This window comes from Perca fluviatilis, chromosome 2 (assembly GCF_010015445.1).
Source record: "Perca fluviatilis chromosome 2, GENO_Pfluv_1.0, whole genome shotgun sequence".
Taxonomy (NCBI): domain Eukaryota; kingdom Metazoa; phylum Chordata; class Actinopteri; order Perciformes; family Percidae; genus Perca; species Perca fluviatilis.
The window spans coordinates 22,964,200-22,990,281 of NC_053113.1; the positions used below are offsets into that span (position 1 = coordinate 22,964,200).

Consider the following 26,082-nt stretch of genomic DNA (forward strand, 5'->3'; position numbering starts at 1 on the left):
GGCCCTGTGGCTATTTCATCCTGGGTTTTATGGTGCAGCATTTTGCTAACTTGTCACTATCATGCCTCAGGGGTCAACCAGAGGGCTTGATCACTGACCTTCCAGGTCTCTAAGGCCATGCTTCGACCACCCCACCGCCCACCGTATCGATGAAGGATGGCCTGTTAGCATCACAGGGAGCACCCATGCGTCCCTGAAGCTGATTAAAACACAGGTTGATGGGCATTATTTACTGCACGGCCCTGTGTGTGTGTGTGTGTGTGTGTGTGTGTGTGTGTGTGTGTGTGTGTGTGTGTGTGTGTGTGTGTGTGTGTGTGTGTGTGTGTGTGTGTGTGTGTGTGTGTGTGTGTGTGTTCTGTTCACATGTTCATGTGCCTCAAGGCCTCCAGCCTCAGCAGGCTCCTGGTCTCACCCCCCCCCCATCCCCCAGCTGTGCAATGGATCATGTGAGGGAATGAGAAAAAGGAAGGAGGGCAAAGATTTCTCTTCATTCTCTTCTCGTCATTTCTTTCTGCTGGATGTGTCACCTCTTTAGCCATGGCGGTTGAAGGTTGAAGGCTGCTGACATTCGCTCAGACCATGAGACCATGAGACGCCAGAAAGTGCTGTGTGTGTGTGGTTTTGTGTGGCCTATTAGAACAACTATATGTGTTTGTGTGTGCATGTGTGTGTGTGTGTGTGTGTGTGTGTGTGTGTGTGTGTGTGTGTGTGTGTGTGTGTGTGTGTGCACCTTCAACAGCATTGCAGCTGATGGCTTGTCACTGATAGTGGCCCCGCCGTGAAACGAAGGTCACAGCACTCTCTGGGTTTCATCTGGCACTCTCATAGGAGTACGGCTGTAGATGTCAGCTAATGAGACAGTGGAAGGAAGCAAGGGAAACAGAGGATAGATAAAAGTGCTGAGAGAGAGAGAAAGAGAGAGACCAAGCTTGTGTGTTAATGAGAGAGTAGCGAGGAGTAAAAAGAGGATATGTAAAGAAGAGCAGAAAGTAAAAGAGAGAAGAAAATGAGAAGGAAAAAAATATGAAGTCAGCAGGTGGACAAAACAAAATGTGCGTGAAATAAGCTCAGAGAGGGGAAGAAACAAAAAGGCAAAAACAAAAGGTGGGGCGGGGGAACGTTAGAGAGAGGCAGAGTTGAGCTCATGGGAAAAGAGCAGACGACGGGGACAAGGAGGGGAAACAAGCAATGGAAGGCTTGGAGAAAATTACAAACAAAACTCCATTTTCAAGTGAGCCATAAATTGTAGTTCCACAGAGCAGCAGAGGGACGTTGCAGAAACAGTATGGGGCGTGGCCTCCAGCAGCCTGCCATGCACCACGCCTTCTCCTTTCTGTAGGGAACTCACTGTCCCCCCCCCCCCACGCAATTCCTTCAGAGAGAGCTCCCAGACAGTGCCTTGAGGGAACCATACTCAGGAATGATGAATTGGGTTGAGGGTGCATGGAAGCGGAGGGGTTGCGGAGCACTGCAGTGTAGCATGACTGATGGGAACATGCATTATTTTCCGTGAAGGGCCAAAATGTAGTATACCGCTAGCGCCTGCTAAAAGGGCCGGCAGCACAGAGAAAGGTGCACTTTTTTAATAGTCATTTTGCAACCCTGAATCATGACCTGCTATTCCTATCAGTGTGCATTAGCTCATGGCAGCGACAGAGGAGAATATTGGCAGATGTTCAAGCCGCACTACAACATTGGCTCCTTGATGGTTTGCCCAACAACCCTTGTTCTCCTCCACAGACTTCAGAGCAGTTAGTGTGTCCGTAAAAGGCTGTTTGGCTCAGACACTACTCAGTGACTCACCTCCACCATGGGACGTCATCCCACACCCACTTGCCTCCCTGTCAAACATCCTATATATGCATTACTTTGGCCACCACCTACCCTAGACTCTCCCTGTTTTGTTTATCCATCTCCAGAGTGAGCACATAAGGTGGAGTCATTTACAAAATGGCCATAAACATCCACCCAGCTGCTCCTGCAATGCTTTTAAGTGAGATCATAATGGTTTGACTTAAAATCAATATTCTGTGCTGCGAATTTCTTGCGACATGTTAAAAACAAACGTCTGTAAATGCCTCTTCCATTACACTGTGCCTGTTGTGGTGTGCATATGTACTGTAGCCTCGGCCTGACTCATTTATTTATAATGAGTCGGGTTATGACTCCCCTGAGTCATGCTGGAGACTAGAGTCTTACTGTTCAGTCAACCAGAACCTCCTGTTGGAGCAGGAAGGCAGCGACGTGCCACTGTATGGTGTTTGTAACTTAAGAGCTTCTGTAATATTAGCATCTAGTCCATAAGGGGGCTAAAAAATTGCAGTTCTATTTAGCTCACAACATTTGGTTATAATTGTAAATGTATCATTACAGAGCAGAAAAACAGAACAGAACAAACCCCCAGCTGTGGTGTTTATTGGTATTGAAGCTTAACATGACACATTTAATTGAATTGCATAAAGCCTGAATCTGAAAACCCACAGAAGAAAGGGCCATGGATGTCAATGAGGAACTATCATCTATCTACCATACGAACATTAACTGAATCTGTGTACATGGTACGAAGCTCTTAAGTTAGAGATCCTAAGTCTTAAGAGGTGTGCTCATGTTTCACGAACCTATACATGACACCGTTTCCCTAATCCTTATAGATTATTGATTTATACTTATTTAACTTAAGAGCTTTTTCAATTCCTATCATTGCATGCTGTTTCATAGCCTCCTAGATTTATGTTCAGGTCATTAAGGTATAAATTCATAATGTATATTAGGCACTTAAGGAAGCCCATAAGTATCTTGCCCTACACTTCCACAGGCAATGAGCAGAGTTTCTTTATGATAATTTTATTTTCTACGTTTCTGTAATTTTAGCGACAAATTGATGCTGCTTGATTTATGTAAGGCTACCTGCAAAGCAGACAGTTATAAATGAGTATATATTTCTGTGCTTTCTCACATGCTTTACCTTTAGTCGTATATTTATTCGTCTTTCCTACATGCTTTAAAAATGATCTCTAAGGGCACCTGAGAACTGTTGACCAGAAAATCAAGGAAACAAAGAATCAGACTTGTTGTACAAGCCTTTTCAATGAGGACAGTATAATAGTCACAATAATAGCTTTAGGTACTGCATTTCTTTGCCATTTTCTAGGTATGCTTTGTCAAGTTCTGTGTTGCTGATATCATTGATCTCCACTATTTTAATCTTTCTTGTGTTCTGATATAGCTTGGAGGCTTTTAGCAAATTATTTAAATACGTTCTAGGTTCGGTATTTACTCTGACAATGTGTCAAAGCGTCACTACTGTTCATCCCTGCGCCATAACCAATTTTATTACATCACAGTATCCTGTGCCTTCTTCAATTAGCTCTGAAAGCAAAACAAGTGCCAACCCATTTTATGGGTTACAGATGTTACAGATGTACACATCTGTAACAGGATGACTCCGTATTTAAAATGAAGACAGGACTTAGTGTGAATTATCTTCAGTCACAGTCCAGCCATCTCGACTCGGCTTGGATCTTGTGGGAGTCTCTCAGGTGTTTTGGAGTCTGGGAACAGAGGCTTTGTGACGGGAAGAGGCTGGTGCCAAATGACTGAAACCTAAACACTGTGAGAGTACACTTCATCCCCTCTGTCTCCTGCCGTGTGTTCCTCGATTCTTTCATCTCTCCCTCCCTCCGTGGCATTTCTGTTTTCCCTCCTTTCTCACCCTCTCCACCATTTCTCTTCCTCCATTCTATCCCTTTTCAATCGAGCCCTGCTTTTTATCTGTCTTTCTCCATCTTTCTCTCCCTTACCCTCCCTCCATCCCCCTCCTCTCATGCTGTGAACTAGTTGAGCTGCAGAGAACACGGAGCCTGAGGACAGGATGTCAGGAAGTCAGCTCCCATGAAAGGCAATGGGTCGCCACCATGCCTGTATAAGGCCAGATGACTGGCCAGTGTTGGTGCGTTAGTGTGAGTGTGTTTGTGTTTATCTATGGGCGTTTGAGTAAATGTACCTACCACTATGTGTTTTGGGGTTTGGCTTAGTGTGTATGTGTGCGTACACTCACTTGAATATATGTCATGTCAGTATGTGTGTGTGTGTGTGTGTGTGTGTGTGTGTGTGTGTGTGTGTGTGTGTGTGTGTGTGTGTGTGTGTGTGTGTGTGTGCACACGTGCATCTTTGTGTGACTGCAGCCTAGCAGCAGGCTGACGTGTGCCGAGCAGCCACAGGGACCGAAGGGGTTCTGCTCTCTCTCAGCTAATCCAAACAAAACTCAGGCTGAGGCCAGAATGAGGAATGTCGGCACTGTTGGTCATAGACGCAAAGGGTCAACCAGGATGAGTGTGGATGGGGCTTTTAGTGTGTGTGTGTGTGTGTGTGTGTGTGTGTGTGTGTGTGTGTGTGTGTGTGTGACATAGACCTATTTTGTGTTTTGTCATTTGTCATTTTTTTTTATATTTGTGGGTGTGCATGCACTCGTGTATGTGAGTGTGTTTGCCTGCATGCAGCTCAGTATTCTCACCGTGTACTTGAGTCGAAGAGCTGTGTTAACTTACAGGAGTCTCTTGGTGGGCGGCGGGCTATTCTTATCCCCAGACTTACCTGATTGCCATGTATAGTCACAGAGAGATGATAAATTCCCTCTTGCTGGAACATATTCAGTCTGAACCAGAATCATACACAGGGGAGTTAAGAAAATAAATCCTCATCCACACACACACACACACACACACACACAAGGGCACATACACTATTGCAACACTTTTATTTCTCTCAATATCTATGTGACTTTTTCTTCATGTGTTTATCCGAGTCCAAGTGCTTGCTGCAAGACATTAAGTATACAAAGCAACTCATTTTATTCCTGAAAGTGGAAACCTCATGTACTTTTTTTCCCATTCCAGTAACATTTGCGCAACACATTCTCATTTGGCTCTTTCCTCAGATTCCTTTTGCATTTCAAAACTCTAACCACTGACAGTGGATCTGCAGTTTCCTCGGGGTGACTGGTGAAATACAGTCGAGGTTTGGAAACTTGACTGTTTGCCTGAGCCAGAGGGATCATTAGCCGCTTGTCTTCAACAATTCTATTGCATGTCATGGTTTTCCAGTGAGCTAATGGGGCCCGATGAGCACACATGAGGTTTGCATTCACAGCCAGCTTACTCTGAAGATCACAGGAAACTGTCACAGCACACTGCACTCTTGAACTTAATCACATCACCAAAAAAGGGATTCTAATGCATACCCTACCATACAAATTGAAGAAATCTGACCCATTCCCCGAGAAGATATGGCCCAGATTTCGTCCTGCTGGAAAAGTCGAGAGTGTGGACATACTAAGCGTGTTAACACTCTCATAAAGCCAATTGTCTCTGAAGAATCGTCATGTATTGTGAGTAAACAACAGGAACTCAGAGTGAAAACACCCATCACGCACATTAGTGTCACTAGGGTCAAATGGGAGAAAGAGTTTGGCAAGGAGTTTGGCGTGTGATGGTCAGTGATTGGATATGATATGCATGTGTGCTTGTGTATGAACAAGATGAGGGTTTTATAGCCAAAGGATTGCAAGGAGAGTATCTCCCTTTCTGATCCAGATGATGACATTTTTGAAATAGTTTTAATAGTTTTATTCATAAATTCAGTCTTTGTGAACATAATGGATGTGATGCTGGACACTGTAGGTCTCATCAAAAGATTTATGTGGCCTGTAATGTCACTGATGCTCTTTTCGGCTTTGTTGGGCTATATATGTGTTTATGTTTGTGTGTGTGTGTGTGTGTGTGTGTGTGTGTGTGTGTGTGTGTGTGTGTGTGTGTGTGTGTGTGTGTGTGTGTGTGTGTGTGTGTGTGTGTGTGTGTGTGTGTGTGTGTGTGTGTGTGTGTGTGTGTGTGTGTGTGTGTGTGTGTGTGTGTGAGAGAGAGAGAGAGAGAGAGAGAGACAGCAAGAGAGTGAATGGGTATGTGTGTGTCTGATTAGTCTCCATGTGTCCCCAGAGCCCATCGGCTATGGACTTTAGAGCAGCTGTGACTGGTTTGACCTCTGACCTCTGAATGTTTTACTCCCAGGGTAATGCATTTGCTTCTGCAGACTGATATTTTTTTCTTGACTGCATTACAGATGAAGTGCATAATATGCAGTGTGATCTGTTTTAATCTATTTAATTTTTACTGCATCACCAAGTGCTATGGGACTGTTAGTATAAAACTTTGCAGTGCACCAGTGTCCCTGCAGAAGGCTTTTATGTGGGTGATAATAATGAAAACAAAAACATTTTTGGCATAGACAACAAAAGGTTTACCTTCTGTGCACTTTCTTTCACACTTAACCGTGTAGAATTCCTGGCAGTAATGAAACAATGCAGCAGTGGAGCAGTCCATTTACTATGGGGATCGGCTCATTTGCAATGGCACATGTTCAAACGCTTTAACTATTTGGCACAGGGTCTGGTGCACTGTACCATAGCTTGGTCCCAGAACTGGCACTAGTTAGAATACAGTATGCATAATATTTACACCCCCTCCCATCCATCCATCCATAGCTCCCAGCCACAACACTGCCTTTTCACATTTTCAAGCAGGCCAATTAAAAGCCAGTGACATTCAGGTGTGGGAGACAGAGTGACATTAAAACTAATTCCTGCTTAAAAACCCAGTGACATTACAGCAACAGTCAGCCAACTAGAGCGCATGCATTTACTGACCATCTTTAATCTATTGCGTTCTTTAGTGAAGAATGCAGAACTGTGTAGGAAAATTGCCAGTGGGAACTCTATGGCAACGAGCAGCCCTTCAAATGTCAACAGGCATTTTTCTCTGTGCTTTTAGCAGTTGAGATGATCTACGTATACTGTACAGGGTAGCTGGGGGATTGAAAGGGAGGGGCACGGCCTCCTTCTAGCCGTGATCAGAATCTAAATAACCTTTATTACTGAGGACATTAACATGTTAGATGCATTTGTGCTGCATGTGTTTAACACGTTATGCATACACAATGTAGACCTGCATGGTTATGTTACTTAAAGATATGCATGCTGCGTACGAGTAAAGGGAATTGTAGTGATACATTAGTGAGAATACATTAGCTATTCAGAATGGATCTGCAAAGATAGAAGGGGAGTCCCCCCCGCCCATTCTCCTGTTATATCCTCACTCTCGTGCTCATGCAGATGTTATTCCCACCCCTCCTCCCTTTGCATTAGCGTTGGATAGGAGCGAGGCTGTAATAAAGGACATCTCAGGGACAAAGGACATTGGGAATTGAAGGTTGTGCCATGGAGTCAGTAGCACATTGCTTAGGGCAGCATTACTTTCTCAACTCAAGTGTGCATGCATGCGATTCTGCTAGGTATGCATAATCAAAGCAGTGTGTAAGTGAGTGCACACATTAATTAGGTATGGATGCTCTGTCTAGTGAGTATAAGGTAGAGGAAGAAGACATTCTGGCTTTACACTGGATGTGCATTTGCTCCCAAAGACCTCGCTCCAGGCTAAACTCTTCTGCTCATTAAACCATACAGGAGTAGTCTTTTTCCACATCACTCTTGCACAGAGCGCTTTAATCAGCATGCGATGCAGCCCCGATCGCACTGCTTACACACCCAATGAACATCTGTATAACAAGTCCAGCACTCTACAGTAATGTGCTTATATGCACACACCATATGATTATGCAGACACATACTGCGTACGATGCACGTGCATGTACACACACGCACACAGACTTGCCGTGGTGCCAGATCTCAGTTGGAACGAAATCCTCTTGTCTCTCAGACTGACCTTTTCTATCCCCCTATTAGCCTGGCTTCTCAAGCGGAGCCACAAGTCTCACACTGCATCATTGGGAGGCACCACTAATAGAAATATTAATATGTGGAGGATGAGAGAGAAAAGCTTTTTTCACTCCCTTTCTCTCTTTTTCCCCTCAGCAAACAGATTAGTACCTAATCCACCAGGGATAAGGGGAGATACATTGTCCCTGATTGGCTACATTGGGACAAATAAACACATGTCTGTTGCAAACAGCCTAGACTGCAGAAGGCAATTTTTATCACGTCATTTTGTCTCATGTGAAGTTAAAATGGTACTTTCTGAAATAATTGAATTCTGCCAGTGAGAATGCAGTTTTGTGGTTCAGGAGCTTCTACAATACATTTTAAGATTTAGGTACAATAATGTAGATCAATCTCCAAGCTTAAAAAAACAACTAATTTATTTCAACAGGATTCATTCTGAACAACATTAAATGACTTTTAACATTGATCTTTAACTCTTTGTTTAAGCATCTGTTAGAAGGTTTCAGCAGCTTGGTTGTTCTTCTTTGATATTTCTCTTGGTATAAGATGCTGCTTTGTGGCCTCGGTTTTAACAAGGCTGTATCGTCGCCTTGATCTCAGCTGTGGTGTTGTACTCAAACCCTGATGCCTCTTCAGATGGAATTAGTGGTTTGTGATGTACCGGGCCAGCATGTGGCACGTAGGTGGAAAGCTGAGATGTCTGAACAGTTTCTTCTTCTGGACTCAGGAGAGAACATTGTCATCATCCTGCCATTGGTCTAGCCATGCATGGCATTGGCATTATGTACTCTCGGCTGAGCAGGCGCCATGCAGGGGCAAAAAGTGTGCTTTTACGGCAAAGACTGTTTGTGTGTGTGTGTGTGTGTGTGTGTGTGTGTGTGTGTGTGTGTGTGTGTGTGTGTGTGTGTGTGTGTGTGTGTGTGTGTGTGTGTGTGTGTGTGTGTGTGTGTGTGTGTTCTTTAATGGTCTGAGAGATGTGATATAGATGATGAGGATGGGGGATCGGGTAGTAGAGCTGATGATGGTAATAACCTCTCCCTTCCAGCCTCCTCCATCTCCCATGTGAAAGCAGACCCACAGGGATGGAGAATAGGTTTTGGGACCCGTACGCAGTGCACTTCACAAAAGACATCAGTCTGAGGGGATGCTGTGTGGCCAGTGGCACATTTCCTCTGGAGCAGAGTGTCACATACAGTGGGGCAAGTTGTCTTTTTTTAACACTCTTCCTCAAAGACTCCCAGATTAGCCAAAGGGATTTGCACTTTTCACTTTAGGTAATCATGCATGAAGGTTCTATACTACTCTTGAATATTGTCAGGGAAGATTTTATGTCCACACCTACTTCTTTTGGCTCCACCGTAAGAGGAATTCTCACAGTTTATCTCAGGGACAACCTGGTGCAACATTTGAGTAGTTCCACCACAAAAGATGAGGCTACGTTTTTATCTAAGGAAGCTTTTGAGAATGTAACCACCCAGAATACCCTAGCTTGGCCAGACGTGAAAACCTGTTGCCCTACGTTTCTGTAACAGAAAAGTCAGAGTGACTTAAGAATACATCAGACTGCTTGTAAATCACCTGATGATAGCCAGACAGACATGGAACCTTTAATCTCCTCCTGGCGTCCTGAACCACAACTCCAGATAATAATAACTGTGCCAGCATACCCATGGAAGATTCAGTGTGTTGTTACGGTAAGGTCTTCTTATGACATAGACATACAGTAACCAGATTTTTTGGTATTAGTGTCAGCATGCTGGAATATTCAACACATGGACACATAAGCACACACCAGTTAGAAAGAGAGAGAAAAAAACATGTTAATTGGTTTCATTTTGCAGACTGAAATCAAATTTGTCAGCGGAGATACTTGGAGAGAATAGTTTGAAATACAGCTTCACTTTTTCATCTATTTGTTGCGTCAGTAAAAATGGTAGAGAAGGTGTAAGATAAAAGAATTGCTTCCCCGAGTGAGCAGAACATCCGCAGTGGAGCGCCTCATAAACCTGTCACTGGTCAGGGGCTGTTTTTAACCTTTGTGTGGGATCCAAAATGCCAAAGAGCCAAACGTCTTTCATTAATCTCAAGACAAAAGTTCCTTGCATCAGCACAACCTGCAGAGTGCCAGCAAAGTGAGAATCATATCCCAAACTTTTAGGGAGAAAAAATACACCATCAGGCCAGGCTGTCGCCACCTCTGTTACGGCACACTGCCTACACTGTTTTGCGCCTGCACCTTGTTCTTTTTTTTAATTAGGAAGGAAAAACTGCCCAAGGGCTGATGCATAAGGGACAAAGCACTTAACATGTCTGGCCTAACTAAGATTCTACATTCTGGTTCCTAAAATAAATCCATTTATTGCTCCCTCCTGGGTATGCTTTCTCATGCCTAAAAGGAGCACGATGTTGATTATAGCTTTAGCTGCCACACTCTGTAAACTACCCAAGCTTAAGCTTTGTGGCCAAATTTAAATGAAAGGACTGTGGGACATGAATTAGCATAATACACACATGGAGAAAAAGAGGGAGCTCAAAGGTAGAGCCTAAGATGAATTGACTAAGCAAAAATGAATGTCCCTTTGCCCCTGCCCCCCATGCTATCATCTGTAAAATTAGTACTTAGTACTTCAACTCAATGACATATCCTCAGATACACCTCATACGCATTCATCCTAATGTTTAATTCACTTAAAAGTTGAGCACAGGGCATGTTATCCTTTCTGTGTGCTCCCTCTTTCTCCATGCCCCCATGGCGATGTCACAGGGGATTAAGTCAGAGGGGCCAAGGGACTTGTTTATGATTCATCTGTAGGGAGGCTGGAGCCGGTAGTAGTAGTACCCACAGGGCAGGCAGCTAGCAGGCTACTTCCCCAGCTCCCTCGCTTTCCTGTACGCTAACAGGACACTGAACACTGAGAAGTGCCTAATGGCCCTCACAGAGACATAGAGGGAGAATTATTGTAAAGTCAGATTACACATTTCAGGATGACGTAAATCTTTATGACATAAATCCTGCGTCATGTTGTGTGATATTTAAATTCTATGAAGATGTTAATATTGTAGGCTTAGCATAAATTCATGGGTGTCTGTCATTTTTTTCAACTACCAATATATTGCCTGCCTTATGGCAATAATTGATTGGAGGTCATAATATAAAATATATCTACCAGGATATGATGAGGAATGTTGAGCGTCTTTTTCTCCACACACTTTTACAGCCTTAAACTTCCTTTGGCCATATTGTTGTGCATCTCATATACACATATCCTAATACTTCAATCACTTTTAAGTATACGTGAATGAAAAAGTACAGATTTTGTAAAACATATTAAATTATGTAAAACAAATGACAAAATTGTTCCTTGTTCTTTTTTATTTCTTTTTATTTCTTGATCTGATGTTAACTCTAACATTACTTTATATTTTCTAATGTTTCATGCCTCAAACTAGTGTTTTTCTGAGCATTCCAGGTAGATTCCAATTCACAGCACTAATGTAATGTGTTACCCTCATTGACAGCATCTAAGTCTCCTGTGATTCAACTTATGGAATGTCCAATTTTTAACATCCTGTTAGAGTTGATTAACTGCTGTAATAGTGTGCGTGTGTATTGTGGTGAGGCTTGCTTTTAATAAGGTGCCTCACAGTAGGTAAACCACAAACAGTGTTAAAAGGTTAGTTTGAAACACATGTTCAACCACAAAATAAGCTAATCTCATGCCAGGGTTCTCTATTGTTCCACCATTACTAGTCTCATTTGTTTGTAATGAAAAGTGGTTTGTTATTAGTGACAAACTACCATAGAACAGTGTTATTCAACATCTCTGTGCTGGTGTCAAGGCAACATATTACCGCTGTTCACTGGGACTTACTGTCTTCTTTTAATTGCTCTTTTAATTAACTTGTGTCTAGCCTCCGTCTTGTCAGAGGATGCCCGAGCATGCCATTTAGCAAAAGGTAATGTGATTAACCTCTCGTTGACCAAGCAAATGTAGATTAAACATTATGACCAAATGAAATGAGCTGGGCCTTATTTACTCATGTGTACAGACAGGCGGCAGGCAGGCGAGCCACAACTCTCTCAGCGGTAACATAGCTCAAATGTCAAGGGGATAGAGGGGAGCGTGTTTGGCATCGAGTGGCGAGTGTGGCCGACCAGCTGCATTGGAAGGAAAGAGAGAGCAGCCAGCGCTGGAAAATAGTACGAAATTCTCCCACTCTGCCTCACTATCTCGGGAGAGGCAACTGCAGACAGTCGATGAAAACGGGACGCTAATCAGTCAGTCACACTCACACATGTGTTAAGCTCCACACACAGACACAGACACACACCTTTCTGTCTCTCTCCCTCGCTGTCTCGCTGTACACATTTCCCCAGAAAGAATGCAAACAACACCCTATTCCTCCGTCTACCCACACACATGCAAACAATGACATGACCTCCAGTGTAAAGACACACTCAGTGGGGGAGAACGCTAACTGGTCAAGGCAGGAGGAAAAAGCACGTGCCATGTTTAGCTGTGTTTTTTTTTCCTTTCCTCTTAGTCCCAGTGAATTTCTGTCCAAAGTTTGCAACATTGCTCAACACTGACTGTAATGTCTGTGGACGCAAGCATGAACATTATGCCTCAGAGATCTTGAAAACAGAGTCATATCCTCTCAGTATTCAGGATTTATTCTAGACATGTACACTCCATCCTAAAATACTACACACTAAACCCATTGTATAGTTTTATAGGACCCCTAATACTCCTTACATTCTTAAAGGGGCATTATTCAATTAAGCATTATTCTAAAAGGTTATTCTTGGCACCAGTTCAACTATTGTACAAATCCAAAAAGGCATAGTTATGTAGCTATAATTTAAAGGGAATGGAATCATATATTGGATTTGTGTCTACAAAATTCCAATGTCTACACAGTATCATGGCTTCTGTTTTCACTGTGATCCATCACATTTTATATATAACTTCTGGATGATGCTAATAATTCTTGTTCCACAATTCTTGCAGTTTGCCCTCATTTCATTTGGCACATCAGTTAACAGTTTCCACGCCAATGGCCTACTTTATACCTCCTCAGCCACTGTACCCCCCAACTAACCCTAACCCACAAAAATAACACAATGCAGGGTGACAGATTCCTCTTTGTTTTCAGGCAGAATCTAATTTAATTAAATTCATTTTAAATGAGGACTGTGGATTTATTTTATCTGTGGATTTAAGAACTTTCTATGCTTTATCGAAGAAAGCTCTACAGGGGCAGTGTGAGCCAATTGCAAAGACTTTAGTTATAACCTTCGCCCCGTTTACTCCTCGCCCAGAGTGTCACTGCAAGAAAATGTCCTTCTCCGAGCTAGAATAAGCTGCCTTGGCCCATCTAGTGCCGCACCTCGTTTTAATCAGGCTTTGGTGAGTGAAATATGGGCCTGGCGAGCAGGCTGTACCCAAGCTCCATTCATCTGGTTTCAATCTTCTCTCCGCCCTCGGATGTGGCCGCGTGGGCATTCCTTTTCTAGACATTGGGGGTGGTGGGAAGAAGTGGTGCTGAGCAGCACAAAGGGCAGGCGTATTTGTTTGAAAGAGCGTGTCTGTGTGTGTGTGTGTGTGTGTGTGTGTGTGTGTGTGTGTGTGTGTGTGTGTGTGTGTGTGTGTGTGTGTGTGTGTGTGTGTGTGTGTGTGTGTGTGTGTGTGTGTGGGTGTGTGTTTTTTTGTATCACTGTTAGGGGACAAGGACTTACTTACTGGTTACTTTAAAAACGTTGCGATGGGGTTAATGCTTTTGTGTGGTCCTCTGAAATGGACAAAAGAAAACACTTAAACTTTCTAGAACCATATAGTCATTCACCCAACTGGCCTTTAAAAGTTAATGTGTCTTTTGCTTGAGTTGTCAAGATAAATGCATTCCATGTACATGAAGTATAGAATATACTACTTTTGTTAAAAGCATATCCCAAAGGCACATCAAATACAGTGGACACTTGCTCTGTTTTTGTTCCACTTGGTGTGTTTTATGTATGTTTGTGTGCAGGTGAAAAAGGTTAGTGTCCTGTATGAATTGGCTTAGCTAATCATAAGGACAGATGGTATGTTGATCCATTAACTCTCCTAAATGAGCCTAAGTGAGGCCTTTTCTTGGAAGCCTTGCAGCCCCTGTTGACCTGCCTGGCCATCGTGCAGCCACCACTCTGCCTCTGTCAGCCGCTCCACAAGTCAACACCTATCAGTATACAGCTGCCAAAACAGACGTGGCATCTGCTTACCTCTGGGGATATGGCAGCCATCGACGTGTCCTTCCTAGTCACAGGCTTGGATGGATAGGTTACCTCTTTGTCCTTTGCAGATACAGCTTGAGCTTCAGCGGCTGTAACAATATCATCCTCTCGTTTGTGTATGAGGCGTCCCCTGCTTTGTTATTTTCTGCTTAATCGATCAAGTAAAGTGATACGTCAGATGCATACCACAGGATTGGCGACAGCACTAATATGTCAGTTATGCAGCACGCTAGAGCTGGGCGGATGGAGAGAGGGAGTTAGCGTCCCGTCTGTTTTCAATTAGCCGGTGAAATGTACAACATGGGAGCTGTTCTGTTGTATTCAGTTCCTATTTTCCCGTGGACCCAGCGAAGTAAATTAGCGTCTTTGCTGAGAGAGGCTTCGCTGTCTAACCCCAGGTGAACTTTAGACAGTGACAAATAATCGCAGTGACCTAAATAATGGAATTTAATCTGTGTGTGCAGAGAGGCGAGGAAGAGTTGGAGAAGAATACGAGGAGCGTCCAGAATCCCCACACTCTCCTGACTATGAGCTCCCAAAATGTAGTGCTTACATATCCAGATTGGGGCTATCTTACAATGCTTCTAAAGCTGAGCTTTAGTGCTGCTCCAAATATAGCACTAGCTCTGGGCTTGTTTTCCTCCCATTCCACTTGTTCATCACGTGCAACCAAACTTCACCATATAGCCTACCGTAGCTTTTATTGTCTTCCCACAAGTTGTTAAAGGCTTCTTTGAAACACCACTGGGGGCATTGAATTGCATTTAATAAAAGTCAGGGGTTTAGTACTTTATAGTGCATGTGGTAGATAGTATTTAAGTTTTCATCGGTCTCACACTGTGAAGCATCCATCATCAGGGAGAGCCTGGGCGACCGCGGTACATTCCACTTCCTGTGGTCATACACCTAGTCAGCTCTATTTTCAACCTAACGGACATAAAAAAAATTGCAGATTGCAGCAAAATGTACTTGGCAGCACAAAAGCTTATTAAGTATTGATCCACTGAGGTCAGTGCCCATGTCCAGCCACTCAAACAATGTGAGAGGAGTTCGTTCACGCGCTTGCCAGCCAGAAATTGAGATTAGTCCACATAAATAACTGGGGAAATTGAGGAACATGTTGTGTCCCCGGGAACAGAACTGTGCCCACGGTTGCATGATGTGCCGGGCAAAGAGGCAGGAGGAGAAGGATGTTTATATGTAAACTGTAGACATTATGGCTGTTTATATCAAAGCTAGCCCATCTGTCCAAACTCCAGCAGTGCTTAGATATGATATCATACCGTACCAATGCCCGACAGGAGAGCTTTAAGTTGATCAGCAGCAGGCAAACCTGTCTTGTACAGTGTTTTAATGAATACAGCTCATCTTGTTTCTCTCTGCACCATCTGTCAGGCATGCAGGGTCAAACAAAGCTTGAACTCAGCAAAGAACAACCTTTCACTGTGGTGTCTGTACCTATACTGGAGATCTCTGTGATGAATATTTTCCGCTCTTATTCACAAAGCACTGCCAACACAAATACAGTACAGCCACACAGACCAAGAAATAAACTCAGCCCTGGGCCAAAACCCTTTGAATAAGTAGGAATAGGAAAACAATGTTCTGTGCAGGAATGGAAATAAAGTTTTCTTTGTGAGGAAAACCAAATTTGATACCTTTGTAAGCAAATACAATTTCTCGAACCGGATTTGGAGTCGTTTTCTTTTGATAGCCCAAATTGCCGACTTACCACTTTTAACCAAGCAATCGTTTTCATTTCAGTCTTCGATAATTAAAAGGTTTTTGAATTCAAGGCTGTTTGCACGTGCTGCAGGGAGAATGTGCCCTTTACACACACAGCTTCAGTAACCTTGGTGATAAGTTTCTACGAGACGTTAACTTTCGCCTCGCTTTGCTGTATGCTTCTCTATAGTCTCCGATTTGGAGACGCTCATGCAGAACAAAGTGAGTGTGCACACATGCTTGTCTGCTTAGGCTTTGCCAGATGTTGGGAGGATCCGTTGCTGTAGCAAAATAGAGAGGTCACTGTCCAAGCCCCATTTAACTGAAGCGTGTTATCTGGTGCAAAACAGACCATTTGACATTTGGACCTTGTTCAGTCTGAACACATTTAAGGGAGGAAAAATGTCTTGAATGGTGTTTTTTGAAGCCGAATGTAACCCTGTATGGTTTAACACAACACAAGCTTCTGCAGATTATTCTGCAAGTCAGGCTGAAGTCTCTAAGATGCATTGCTATAATTACCATATTAAATGGGGACAATCCTTCACAAAATGATGAATTGGTTTTTAATTTGAAAAAAAAACCTTCAGCCAATGACAATCACTGCTTTCTTTGTGAGAGAGACAGAAGTTCTAAGGATCCTGCTCTTCACTCTTTCCACTTGGTCACATGGCTAGCTGTGATTTTTTTTTTTTTTAAGCCACTTAAGGTGGAAAGACTTAAAACATAGGCTGCTCAAAATAATGGGTAGTGTCTCAGTGTTATTTGGATATATGGGTGTGTTAATTTTTTCAGTTTTTGTAAAGGTACCAACCCAAACCCAGCACAGTTAACTTGTACAAAGATGGTAAGCGCAAGCAGCGTTTGTCATGCAGGTTGATGAAAGTGTTGCATGACAATGAAAGACTTTGAGCCAAAGTGTAGCCCTTTATGAGAAGCTCTGTGCTCTTTGGACTGTTTCACGCTAAAACCAGAAGATTTATGGAGTAGCCGTAGCATCTTGGACAGCTACAACCGTGAGTGTGGGTGAAGGCACCAGATGCAGCGTTGATGAGATGTGTATAGCACTGTAAGCAGGTTTCACTGACTCTCCCTCCCTTGGGGAATGGTGTAATTAGCTTTTTTTCCCATCTCCTCCCTACTTCCTTATTTTGCTGAGAGAAAATGCAGAATACTTTGGGGGAATTAAAAGTGCTTGTCGCGAAACTAATTTTGGATCTATTTTGAGGATCTGTCAGCGGGATGGCGTCCCCTATCACTCGACGTGGCAGCAATGACGAGGCCATGAAAGGGATGCTAATGAAGGCAATAAGAGCGACACAAGGTGAACATTTACCACAGGGCCTTACATTATTCAGACCTCAGTTGTATTTTATCTCCCTTATCCCTATTGCCAATGGTCCTCCCTCTCTTTCCTATCCGCATTCCCCCTCCAGGTTCAAGTGATTATCGTGGAAATTATTCCATTCCTTTTTTTCTTCCTCAAACCCATCCATTACTGCTCCAGCCAGACCTCTTAGAAACCTCTCCTCAAAGATGAACATGAACAGGATGGCCCTCACTTTTAGATGTTTTCAAGCTCCAGATGACTCACTCCTGAAGTAGCCGTCATGGTGCTACAAGTAATAGAAATAAAAGGGTGACAGCTGAAGCTAAAAAGCATATAATCAATAAGTAATCATTACTTTATTCTGACATACTGTACATAGTAATAGGTACTGTACTAGTTTTGTATTCGGTCAAGTAAAATGGTGCCTCATAATGAGTTCTTATAAGGAATTCATCATTACCTCATGATTACTGACATTACATTATTTACTATGTATACTGTATATATTTATATTCTTTTTTCAGCTGTCTCTGGGTGATGTCATTCATCAATAAATGGTACGATGTCTATATGGTGAATGGTGCTAGCAGTTTGTTGGTTAGATGTGCTACTTTCCCCTTAAAGAGACAAAAACATGGAAAGTTGTGGTAAGATAGTTGGGAAGCAGTGACACATTTCTTGTAACAATTCTCATGTGAGGCTTGCACAAAAACAGTAATGTTGAAGCACTACTTGTAAGCTATTGGTAATTAGCAGTTAGCTCTTATTTGTTCCTTACTCATTCCTTGGTAATGATTCCATATACCTTATTGTAAAGTCTTACAGACAAAAGCTTTGTGTCAGCAGAAGGGAGTGTCAGTCGCTGGGTGTGAGGCGAGGAGGATTATGGGATTTTATCCCTTCAAAGAGTCAGCCTCCAGTCAGGGAAAAAACAGCCCCTTTGATTTTCACAGGAGCAATATATTCATGAGTTGGGCCTTGAAAGTACATGGAGACTAGTTTAGTGTGCCACATGCAAAACATGTGTTTTAATAGGGCATGATAACTTGGTACATTTAAAGAGACTTACCCCTTAAGAAGCTGTAATTAAAAAAGGGAGCGATGGCTGTATGAATAAAGGACTCTCTCACAGAGTGTGCATGGGGGTTGTTTTTGCAGGCGCTCAGTTTGCGCTAACAACTGGAGGCGGCTTCTTGTCTGCTAAGACATCTGAAGATTTTATCGGTGTTTCAAGCAAGTCTCGAAATCCTCAAAGATATCAGGAAAGACGAAAGGGCAAGAAGTAACCTACTATCTGTGAATCTCTGTGCCACATTGGTGGTATTTATAACATATATGTTTGGAATTTGAATAGCCAATTCAGGTCACACAAGATTGCTGTACTATTGGTGGGGGCAGACGCAGCCTTTTAAACATGCTGAGCTGGTAGTATTTCATTGTTGTCTCATCAGCCCTATGCTCCTCTTAGTATGTCTCCAACTCAGCTAAAAAGTAGCTTTATGTCAGCAATAACAATGGAGGTATTGTATTTATATTTGCCATGTCAGATTTTGCTAGTTACATGCATAAAGTCCTATTTTTTTAGCAAATTTATTTGGAGCTCATAACCCAAACATTTCCCCTTTTCTGCAATTAATCCTGTTTCTTGATTAGCCTTGTTATTGACAGAAGATAAACAGTTCTTTAACAGATTTACAGGGTTGGGAGATGATTGGTACTTTTGCCTGCTGCAGTGAAACTGTACACGTTACTCAAATGTGACTTGAGTCTGTAAGCCTGATGACTGATGAGTATTCTAAATGCAAAGGTTTGTGTGCTGAGGCACTATTTTACTGTCGGGAAAAAGATAGTCCATCGCATCTCTGTTATGTAGAAAGGCAGGATGTGTTCACATAGAGCATACATCATACACATCAGTAGTCACGCATTTAAAGAAAATGTAGTTGGGCGCAAATTAATTCTGTTCATGAAAAACAGCGTTAATGCACACAATAGGAAATTGTCAGCCAAAATAAAACCGTGATACCGCCAGTCTTTTTCTCATATTGTGCATCTGCTAACCTGTGTCTAAAACCACCTTTGTGATGGTATAATCCATCCTCCACACCAGTGACTTACAGTAAGTGCTCAAAATAAGGCATTGCACCATCCCTCCACCCCTCCCTCAACCCATTTTTCTCTGTCCTTTCATTCCTCTCACCCCTCTATCTCTCTCTGTCCCCCTCCCCATCTCTGATCTGCTGTGTTTCAGTACCAGAGGTCACAAGCTTTGGACATAGCAAAGGCCCCAGCCAGGCCAATGTGCTGACTGAGGGGATATGGGGCTTGACTTTGGGCAGTGTGAAAGATCCAGGCCTGCCTTGTTTGTCTGTCTGTCCGTCTCACTGGCCACACTATAACAAGATTGGAGGGCTCTATAAGGCGGATTTACTGGAGCACAACTCCCCCTAGGGCCTTTTCATGGAAATGGGCTCCTCCATATTTCACCATAGCCTCTCAATCTCTCTTTGTCAAATGTGTCTGTCTTTTCTCTCTCTCTCTCTCTCTCTCTCTCTCTCTCTCTCTCTCTCTCTCTCTCTCTCTCTCATACTCTCTCTAACCTCTGGTGTTAGCTTCCACTTTCTTTTGTTAATTATGATATGCTTCTTTTCTTTCTTTTTGTGGGTAAAGATTGAACCTCACCACAAATGAAAGCATGAAGCTTAGCCAAACGGAGCTGAGAAAAGCAGACACAATGATAGAGAAGGAGGGATGGAGGACATGGCCTGGGATATGGCGCCAGCTATCATATCACAAGTTCTCTCTGCATTTATCTCTCCCTCAAGATGTCCATGTTTATTTAGATGGCCTTTCCCATGTCCTTATAAAATCTCATAAAGACATGCAAATGCATCCACAGCACTGTAACCAGGAATGTTATTTCAGTTTTTATTCCATCTAGGTCACCTTACTGCAAATTCAAAGCCAAGGTCATAAACCCAAACTTGACTGACCAAACACTTTGTCATACAGTACTTTGTGTGCATAGCTGTCACAACAATGAATTCTGTTGTGTCTCATAGTTGATGTTGACACAAATGATGGGGTCTTGCAGTCCAACCATTCCAGCTGTGCACACGGTAAATAAGGCCAATCCAAATGCAAACGCACATCAAGGCGAGCTTATTTTGGGAGCACTGTGTCATCCATTCCACAGCACAAAAGCCCCTCTGTAAGACCATAAATCAGTGGGAAAGTGGGGAGTAGCGACTGTATACCAACCAATACCCATTTTGATTTGTCTGCCAACTCTTTCTGGCAAAACGTAACCAGTTTTCTTTCCGTCACAGATACAGCACATTTTGCTATTTGCTGTTATGACACTTAAATCCTCATTGTTGTGCAATGAAGCACATTTCTGACACCAGACCCCATCATTGATTGAAGGTCAATTTAAAGTCAGCTCGTGGAAAGTCTAGTACTTTGTGTGGATAAAGATTGCAATGCCCTGCTTTTAGCGGTCACCCTGGCTCTATCTATCATTTAGGTAAACTCTTTCATTTACAGAGCCTACAGTTGAAGCGGTGGGCAGTTAAGTAAGAGGTGGGAGGTGAGAAAAGAAGCAGGGAGCTCTTATCAGGCCTGTTACACAGTGCTGGGTTCAGCCCAGGGCTGCTGATGGGTGTGGGAGCACTGATTACAGAGGTTAGCCTGAGGAGCTGAGGGGAGAGACAGTGGGCACAGTTCTCCCAGCAGACCCCTATACCACCATCAGGTATTAATGTGCACCATTAGGTCCAACCAATTGCATGCACACACACACACGGTCTGACCATTCGCTCTCTTGAATATTCCTTTCACTGCAAAGCTCTCTCTCTCTCTCTCTCTCTCTCTCTCTCTCTCTCTCTCTCTTTTCTGACATCCAAACTAAAATCGGTGGGGAGCCCACAAAATGAATGACCCTGCAAATGCTGCATTAAAAAGTCATAAATGGGGATACCTTCAGGGTTCTGGCAGAGGGGTGGCCCTTATTTTTCTGCTGACTAATGACTTGAACTGAGCAGGTGGTCCAACAGAGCAGAAGGACCTCAGAAATGTGTCCTGTCACTCCTGGGCTGCCAAATGGTCACACAAACATTCAACCGTGAGGTGCCCTCTCTCTGTCCAACTGGTGAATGTCAATTGGAAACCTTAAACTTGATTGACAGTGAGTAGCCCGGAGCTCAGGCTTATGGCGGAAGACTCACAAAGTAGAGACAGAGCTTAAACAAAACTTAAAGAACTGCATATCCGACTGAGGCTTCCTTGGAAGAAGTGGTTTGTGTGAGGCTACTCCTCTGTGCCCTGCGTCAGTACTGACTCATTGGTTTCACAGCACAGGGCTGACATTTTCATTGGCCCAGAGATCACTTATGGGAAAGGGTGTTGGCTCCTGTGAGGGTGGACCAGTGAACTAGTGGACAGGCGTCCAGTGAGTGCTCATGCATGCATTTGGCCTCCTGTGGAACATTTGACTGCATGCAATTGTGTCTGTTGAGAACAAAGGAATTCTTTCAAAGGGCTCTGGGTAGAATTACTCCACCGCAGACACAAGTTTTTTCTTTAAATGCATGTCCTGTTTATTTATTCTGTGCAAACAGGAGGAAATATTGAACCTCTGAGCTATTAAGCAGCATGATAATGAAAAGGGGATGTAACAATATTTACACAACCTGTACATTCCTGCATGATTCCAAATGAGAGACTGCTGGCTGGATAACTTTATTTTAAGTGCTCATAATCCCCAGAAGCTATCGGCTCATTATGCATTTAAATTGAAGGCAGGTAGTTAAGTTAAATGTTGTAGAGCCAAAAATATCTGTCACATTTGAGTGTGTAAGCTCAATGGCGCTCTGCATTATCGTACAGTCTTTCTACCAGGTGGAGGGAGTTGAATTTCTCCACAGTGCACCACCCCTTCTGGACACACACAAAAAAAAAAAAACACACACGCACACACTTAGCTTCCAGCAATCCCCTCTGACGCCTCTGGCTAATTCCACTCAAGCCCGCCGGGCTGTCCAGCATCCTCCAATAAATTAGCCTCGCTGCTCCCCCATGGAGACACAGCCACTGACAGTCTGGCCGGTGTCCAAAATCACTCGCTTGTGCACACAATCATCGTTATTGCTACTTTCTACTGCAAGTTCTTCCCTGGGGAGACTGGGGGATATTTTGGAATGTGTGTTACTATGATTGCATGTTCCATTTGTGGATAGTGTCAAATCTGTTAGTCTACTTTGTCACATGTAATAATAGGAATGTACTATGTACCTTTCCTTCCCAGGCCACAATTCCCCACAGCTCTTGCTGTGACTAAGAATGTGCTCTTTGACTGCCCTTGTCAAAAGGGGTTAACAAAAAAGATCATCATAATACTCCTCTCTGAGCTCCTATGCCAAACACTATTTCCTGTAAAAAAAAAAAAAATAATAATAATAATAAAAAAAGAAGAAGAAGAATCCGCTCTCTTTAGTGTCCCGGTGTGATGTATCTCAGCATCTGTCAGATAGTGATTGGGATTCTGGGTCATATCTCTCGTTGTGTCTTCTGGCTCAATTTCCTCTATCAGCATGGTTTTGCTTCCTATCTGCAGTATCTGCCTCTTGTCTCAAGTTTGGATTTAGCAAGTGTCCCCAGCTGACATCACCCCCCTCTCCTCCTCTTCCTCAGTTCTATTCAGCCTGTTGTCAGTGGGTGCCCAGACGGAGATGAAGAAGGTTGTCGGGGACAATGCCACCTTACCATGCCACCACCAGTTCCCGTCGTCCAACTCTCTCGATATAGAGTGGCTACTGCAGAAACCAAACTCCAGACAAAAAGTGGTGAGATAAGATTCTCTTTTCTTTCTGTTTTTGTGTGTTTTTAACACAATAATTGAAATCAGTCCCTTGGAAATTATAATTTCACTGTATCATGACTTATTGTATCGTTTTCTTATTGCATGTTACTGCAAAGTAAACACTAGAGAACTTTTTGTAACTTAAAATAAAGTTTCCAAAATCGTTTCAGTGGTTCATCAACTCGTAACAGGGTGAACGGCCCTTCTGCATTCGCTTTACGGCCCTCTATCTATCGGCTGTAACCGCACTATGCAAGTTTGCCAGACCGGGTAGCGGATCTGTAGTTCGAATGAGACATAATGGGACAATTCTGTTTCCAACCTGTACGGAGACAGAAGAGGGAAAAATTCTAAATAGAAATATGTTATGCTATTTAACTGGTCATTGCCAACAGTCTTCAAAAGTAAAAGTGTTTTTATGCTACAGGCAGAACAGAAACACTAAAGCAACTCAAATACATTTTTGATGGCTTTGAACCCTGGGGTTTCTAGGTTTTTCTGACCGTTGCTATAGAACTTTCAAAATTGCAATGGGACCATTTGTGCTAAAACACAGACCTCTGTCGACTACTGCTATATTTTTTAATTACCTGACATATATCTTTCCCTCCTCCTTCTTTCTCTCTCTCTCTCTCTCTCTCTCTCTCTCTCTCTCTCTCTCTCTTTCACACATCCACTTTTTTTTATGTATCTTCTATCTTTCCTCCATTTGAGTCATGCTGATTGATTTCCAACAGGAGCCATAATAGTTGGACATCAAGTCAATGCTCAAAGTTACTGTGGCACTTCAACTTTTAGTGCTTTTCACAAAGGAACAATGATGCCCAGAATGTTCCCCAACTCATTTTGTAGTTATAACCTTGGACCCTTTTTTCTACAGCATGAAAAACACGAACCCGAGAACAACTTGAACATGATTCTCAATTACTTTTTTTACAAATGTGACTGTACTGTTTCTAACACCTCTAACACTTCTAACACAGAAACCGTCTAAATTATGTCGCTTTCCATCTAATATGTGTCTGCTAGCTCTGTAGCATAACTTACACTAACCTGAAGAACTGGCAGCTTGCTAGAAATCGCTAAATCAAGCTAACGTTAGCTAACAGATGGAGCAGCATTACTGCAGTATTTTTCTTTAAAAAAACACACTCAGCAGAGACTCCAGGTTGTTTAGAGATTTTGCTGTACACTTATTCACCAACACACAACTGAAGTGAAACGGCACACACACTCCCTTAAGCTCTAAGGAAGGCACACTTTTTCCAAAAATGTCAGCTCATAAAATAAAGACAGCCTATGCTGCATATCTGTCACTCTAAAGTGCTCCTACTTTCTTTGCACGTTATTATACTTTTTTTTACCCAATGGTTGTCAAGGCTTCACATCATGCATGAGATTGAATTACAACTAAGCATTGTTTAGCATCTGTTACATATTCTGTCTTTTAAATTGTTTACTTAAGTCAGTCAAAAAATGCTTTAATTCCAAATACGTGACTTATGTTATATTATTTTCTGCTATGCTCCGAAAATGCTCGACTTACAGTGATATTTATTTGGGTTTCCTTTGCTGTGTGTCCGTCTGACATTTAGAAACTACACAAAACATGAAATCAGTAGATGGCAGCTGATTCTAGTCGTCAGCCTAACTATTCTGTTTTAAGAATAGCATCACCTGGCTGAAGTCTCTAAATTGCCATAACTTGGTTTTGTGTCTACAGCCTCTTAAGACATTTTTGGTATCGTCCCACTGGTTTTGAATCATTGCCTTTCTTCACCCAAATTGAACACAGTATCTGATGACAAACAGAGCGTAAAATCTCACTAGCTTTCTTTCGGAAGAAAGAAATTTCCTTTCTCTTTGGAAGTGGTTTGTTCATGCACTGATTTGCTGGTTAGCACAAAGGAGAGTGATAAAGGAGGGTGTGGAGGGGGAAACAGAGGGGCTAGGAATGAAAGAAAGGGGAAAACAAGTGTCTTAACGCTTTGATGATTCAGAGGGTGCTGCCACATTGCGATGAATATTTAACGGGAAGATAACATTGAAGGCGCCATTAATTAAAATCAAACGTCTGAAAATTTGATTAGGAAAGAGACTGCGCCTGCAGCTGAATGAATAAATCATTCTTTTGTTCAGCTGGAGGGCCATGTTCAGAGGGAAAGAGCATCTTGTCAACATTTAGCCTCTGTTAGCAAATGTACAGGATACATGTGTTGAGGACACAGAGGGGCTCGAGACATCTCACTAAAATTCATCCACGTTCTTCAAGATGAAAAGTAAAAGACTGACCCCTCTGGTTTTCACTGTGCTGACCTGCCAATATAAGTATAGTCACTCAAAACACTGGGTGTAGTGACAGCGGTGGAACAGACCTGGAATGATTTCATTTTCCAAAAAAATTTGAAACAATGAAAGTAAGCTGCTTAAAGGGGTGATAGAATGATTATATACGTATTTCACACTGTTCCTTTTGGTCTCCTAATAGGGTATGTAACATTGGTTGGGCTGAAAATGGCCTGATTGATATTTTATTGGCCCTTATGCATCCCTGTGTTTTGGCCCTATTTCTAACAAGAGCCTTTCTTCCAAATATGGTATGCTCATGAATATTTAGATGAGCTGTGTGCTGATTGGTTGAGTGAATCCCCATACATACACATTGGAGACGAGACAGTAGGTCTCATATTTCAGACACTGCAATGTTTCATTACCAAATTCACTTCTGAGACTTTTTTATGCGAGAAATCAACTATATAAAGCTAAAATATGGGCCGTTTTACGAAATATTTATGGCTAATTGCAAATTTGGTAAGACTTTAGGAGCTCCACACAGTCTGACGAGAAAGCAGCAGCCTGCTGGGCTCCATACCCAGGGCAAAGTCACCATTTGTGGATTACTGCACTACCGGGGCTCCACAGAGCTGGGCAACTGCCGGCATAACTATAATATATTTACAGTTTGAATTTCGTCACAGCACTTATATCACAGCTACCACAAGGTCTTACAAAGCTAACAGTTGTGTCTGATTTCAATTTAAGGCGTTTTTGTGAACGTGAGGGGTCTTGTTAGGAGGAGCAGCTAGTTAGCTAGGTGTCCCATG

General features: G+C 42.8%; 1 protein-coding gene across 1 annotated transcript in view; it reads left to right on the forward strand.

Annotated features, from left to right (window-relative positions):
• Positions 1–26,082, forward strand: part of clmpb (CXADR like membrane protein b) — a 66,523-nt gene that overhangs the window by 24,560 nt on the left and 15,881 nt on the right. Inside the window, exon 2 of the mRNA XM_039784771.1 lies at positions 22,810–22,961. Within this exon, the coding sequence (XP_039640705.1) occupies positions 22,810–22,961 (152 nt within the window). The remainder of the gene's footprint in view (positions 1–22,809; positions 22,962–26,082) is intronic.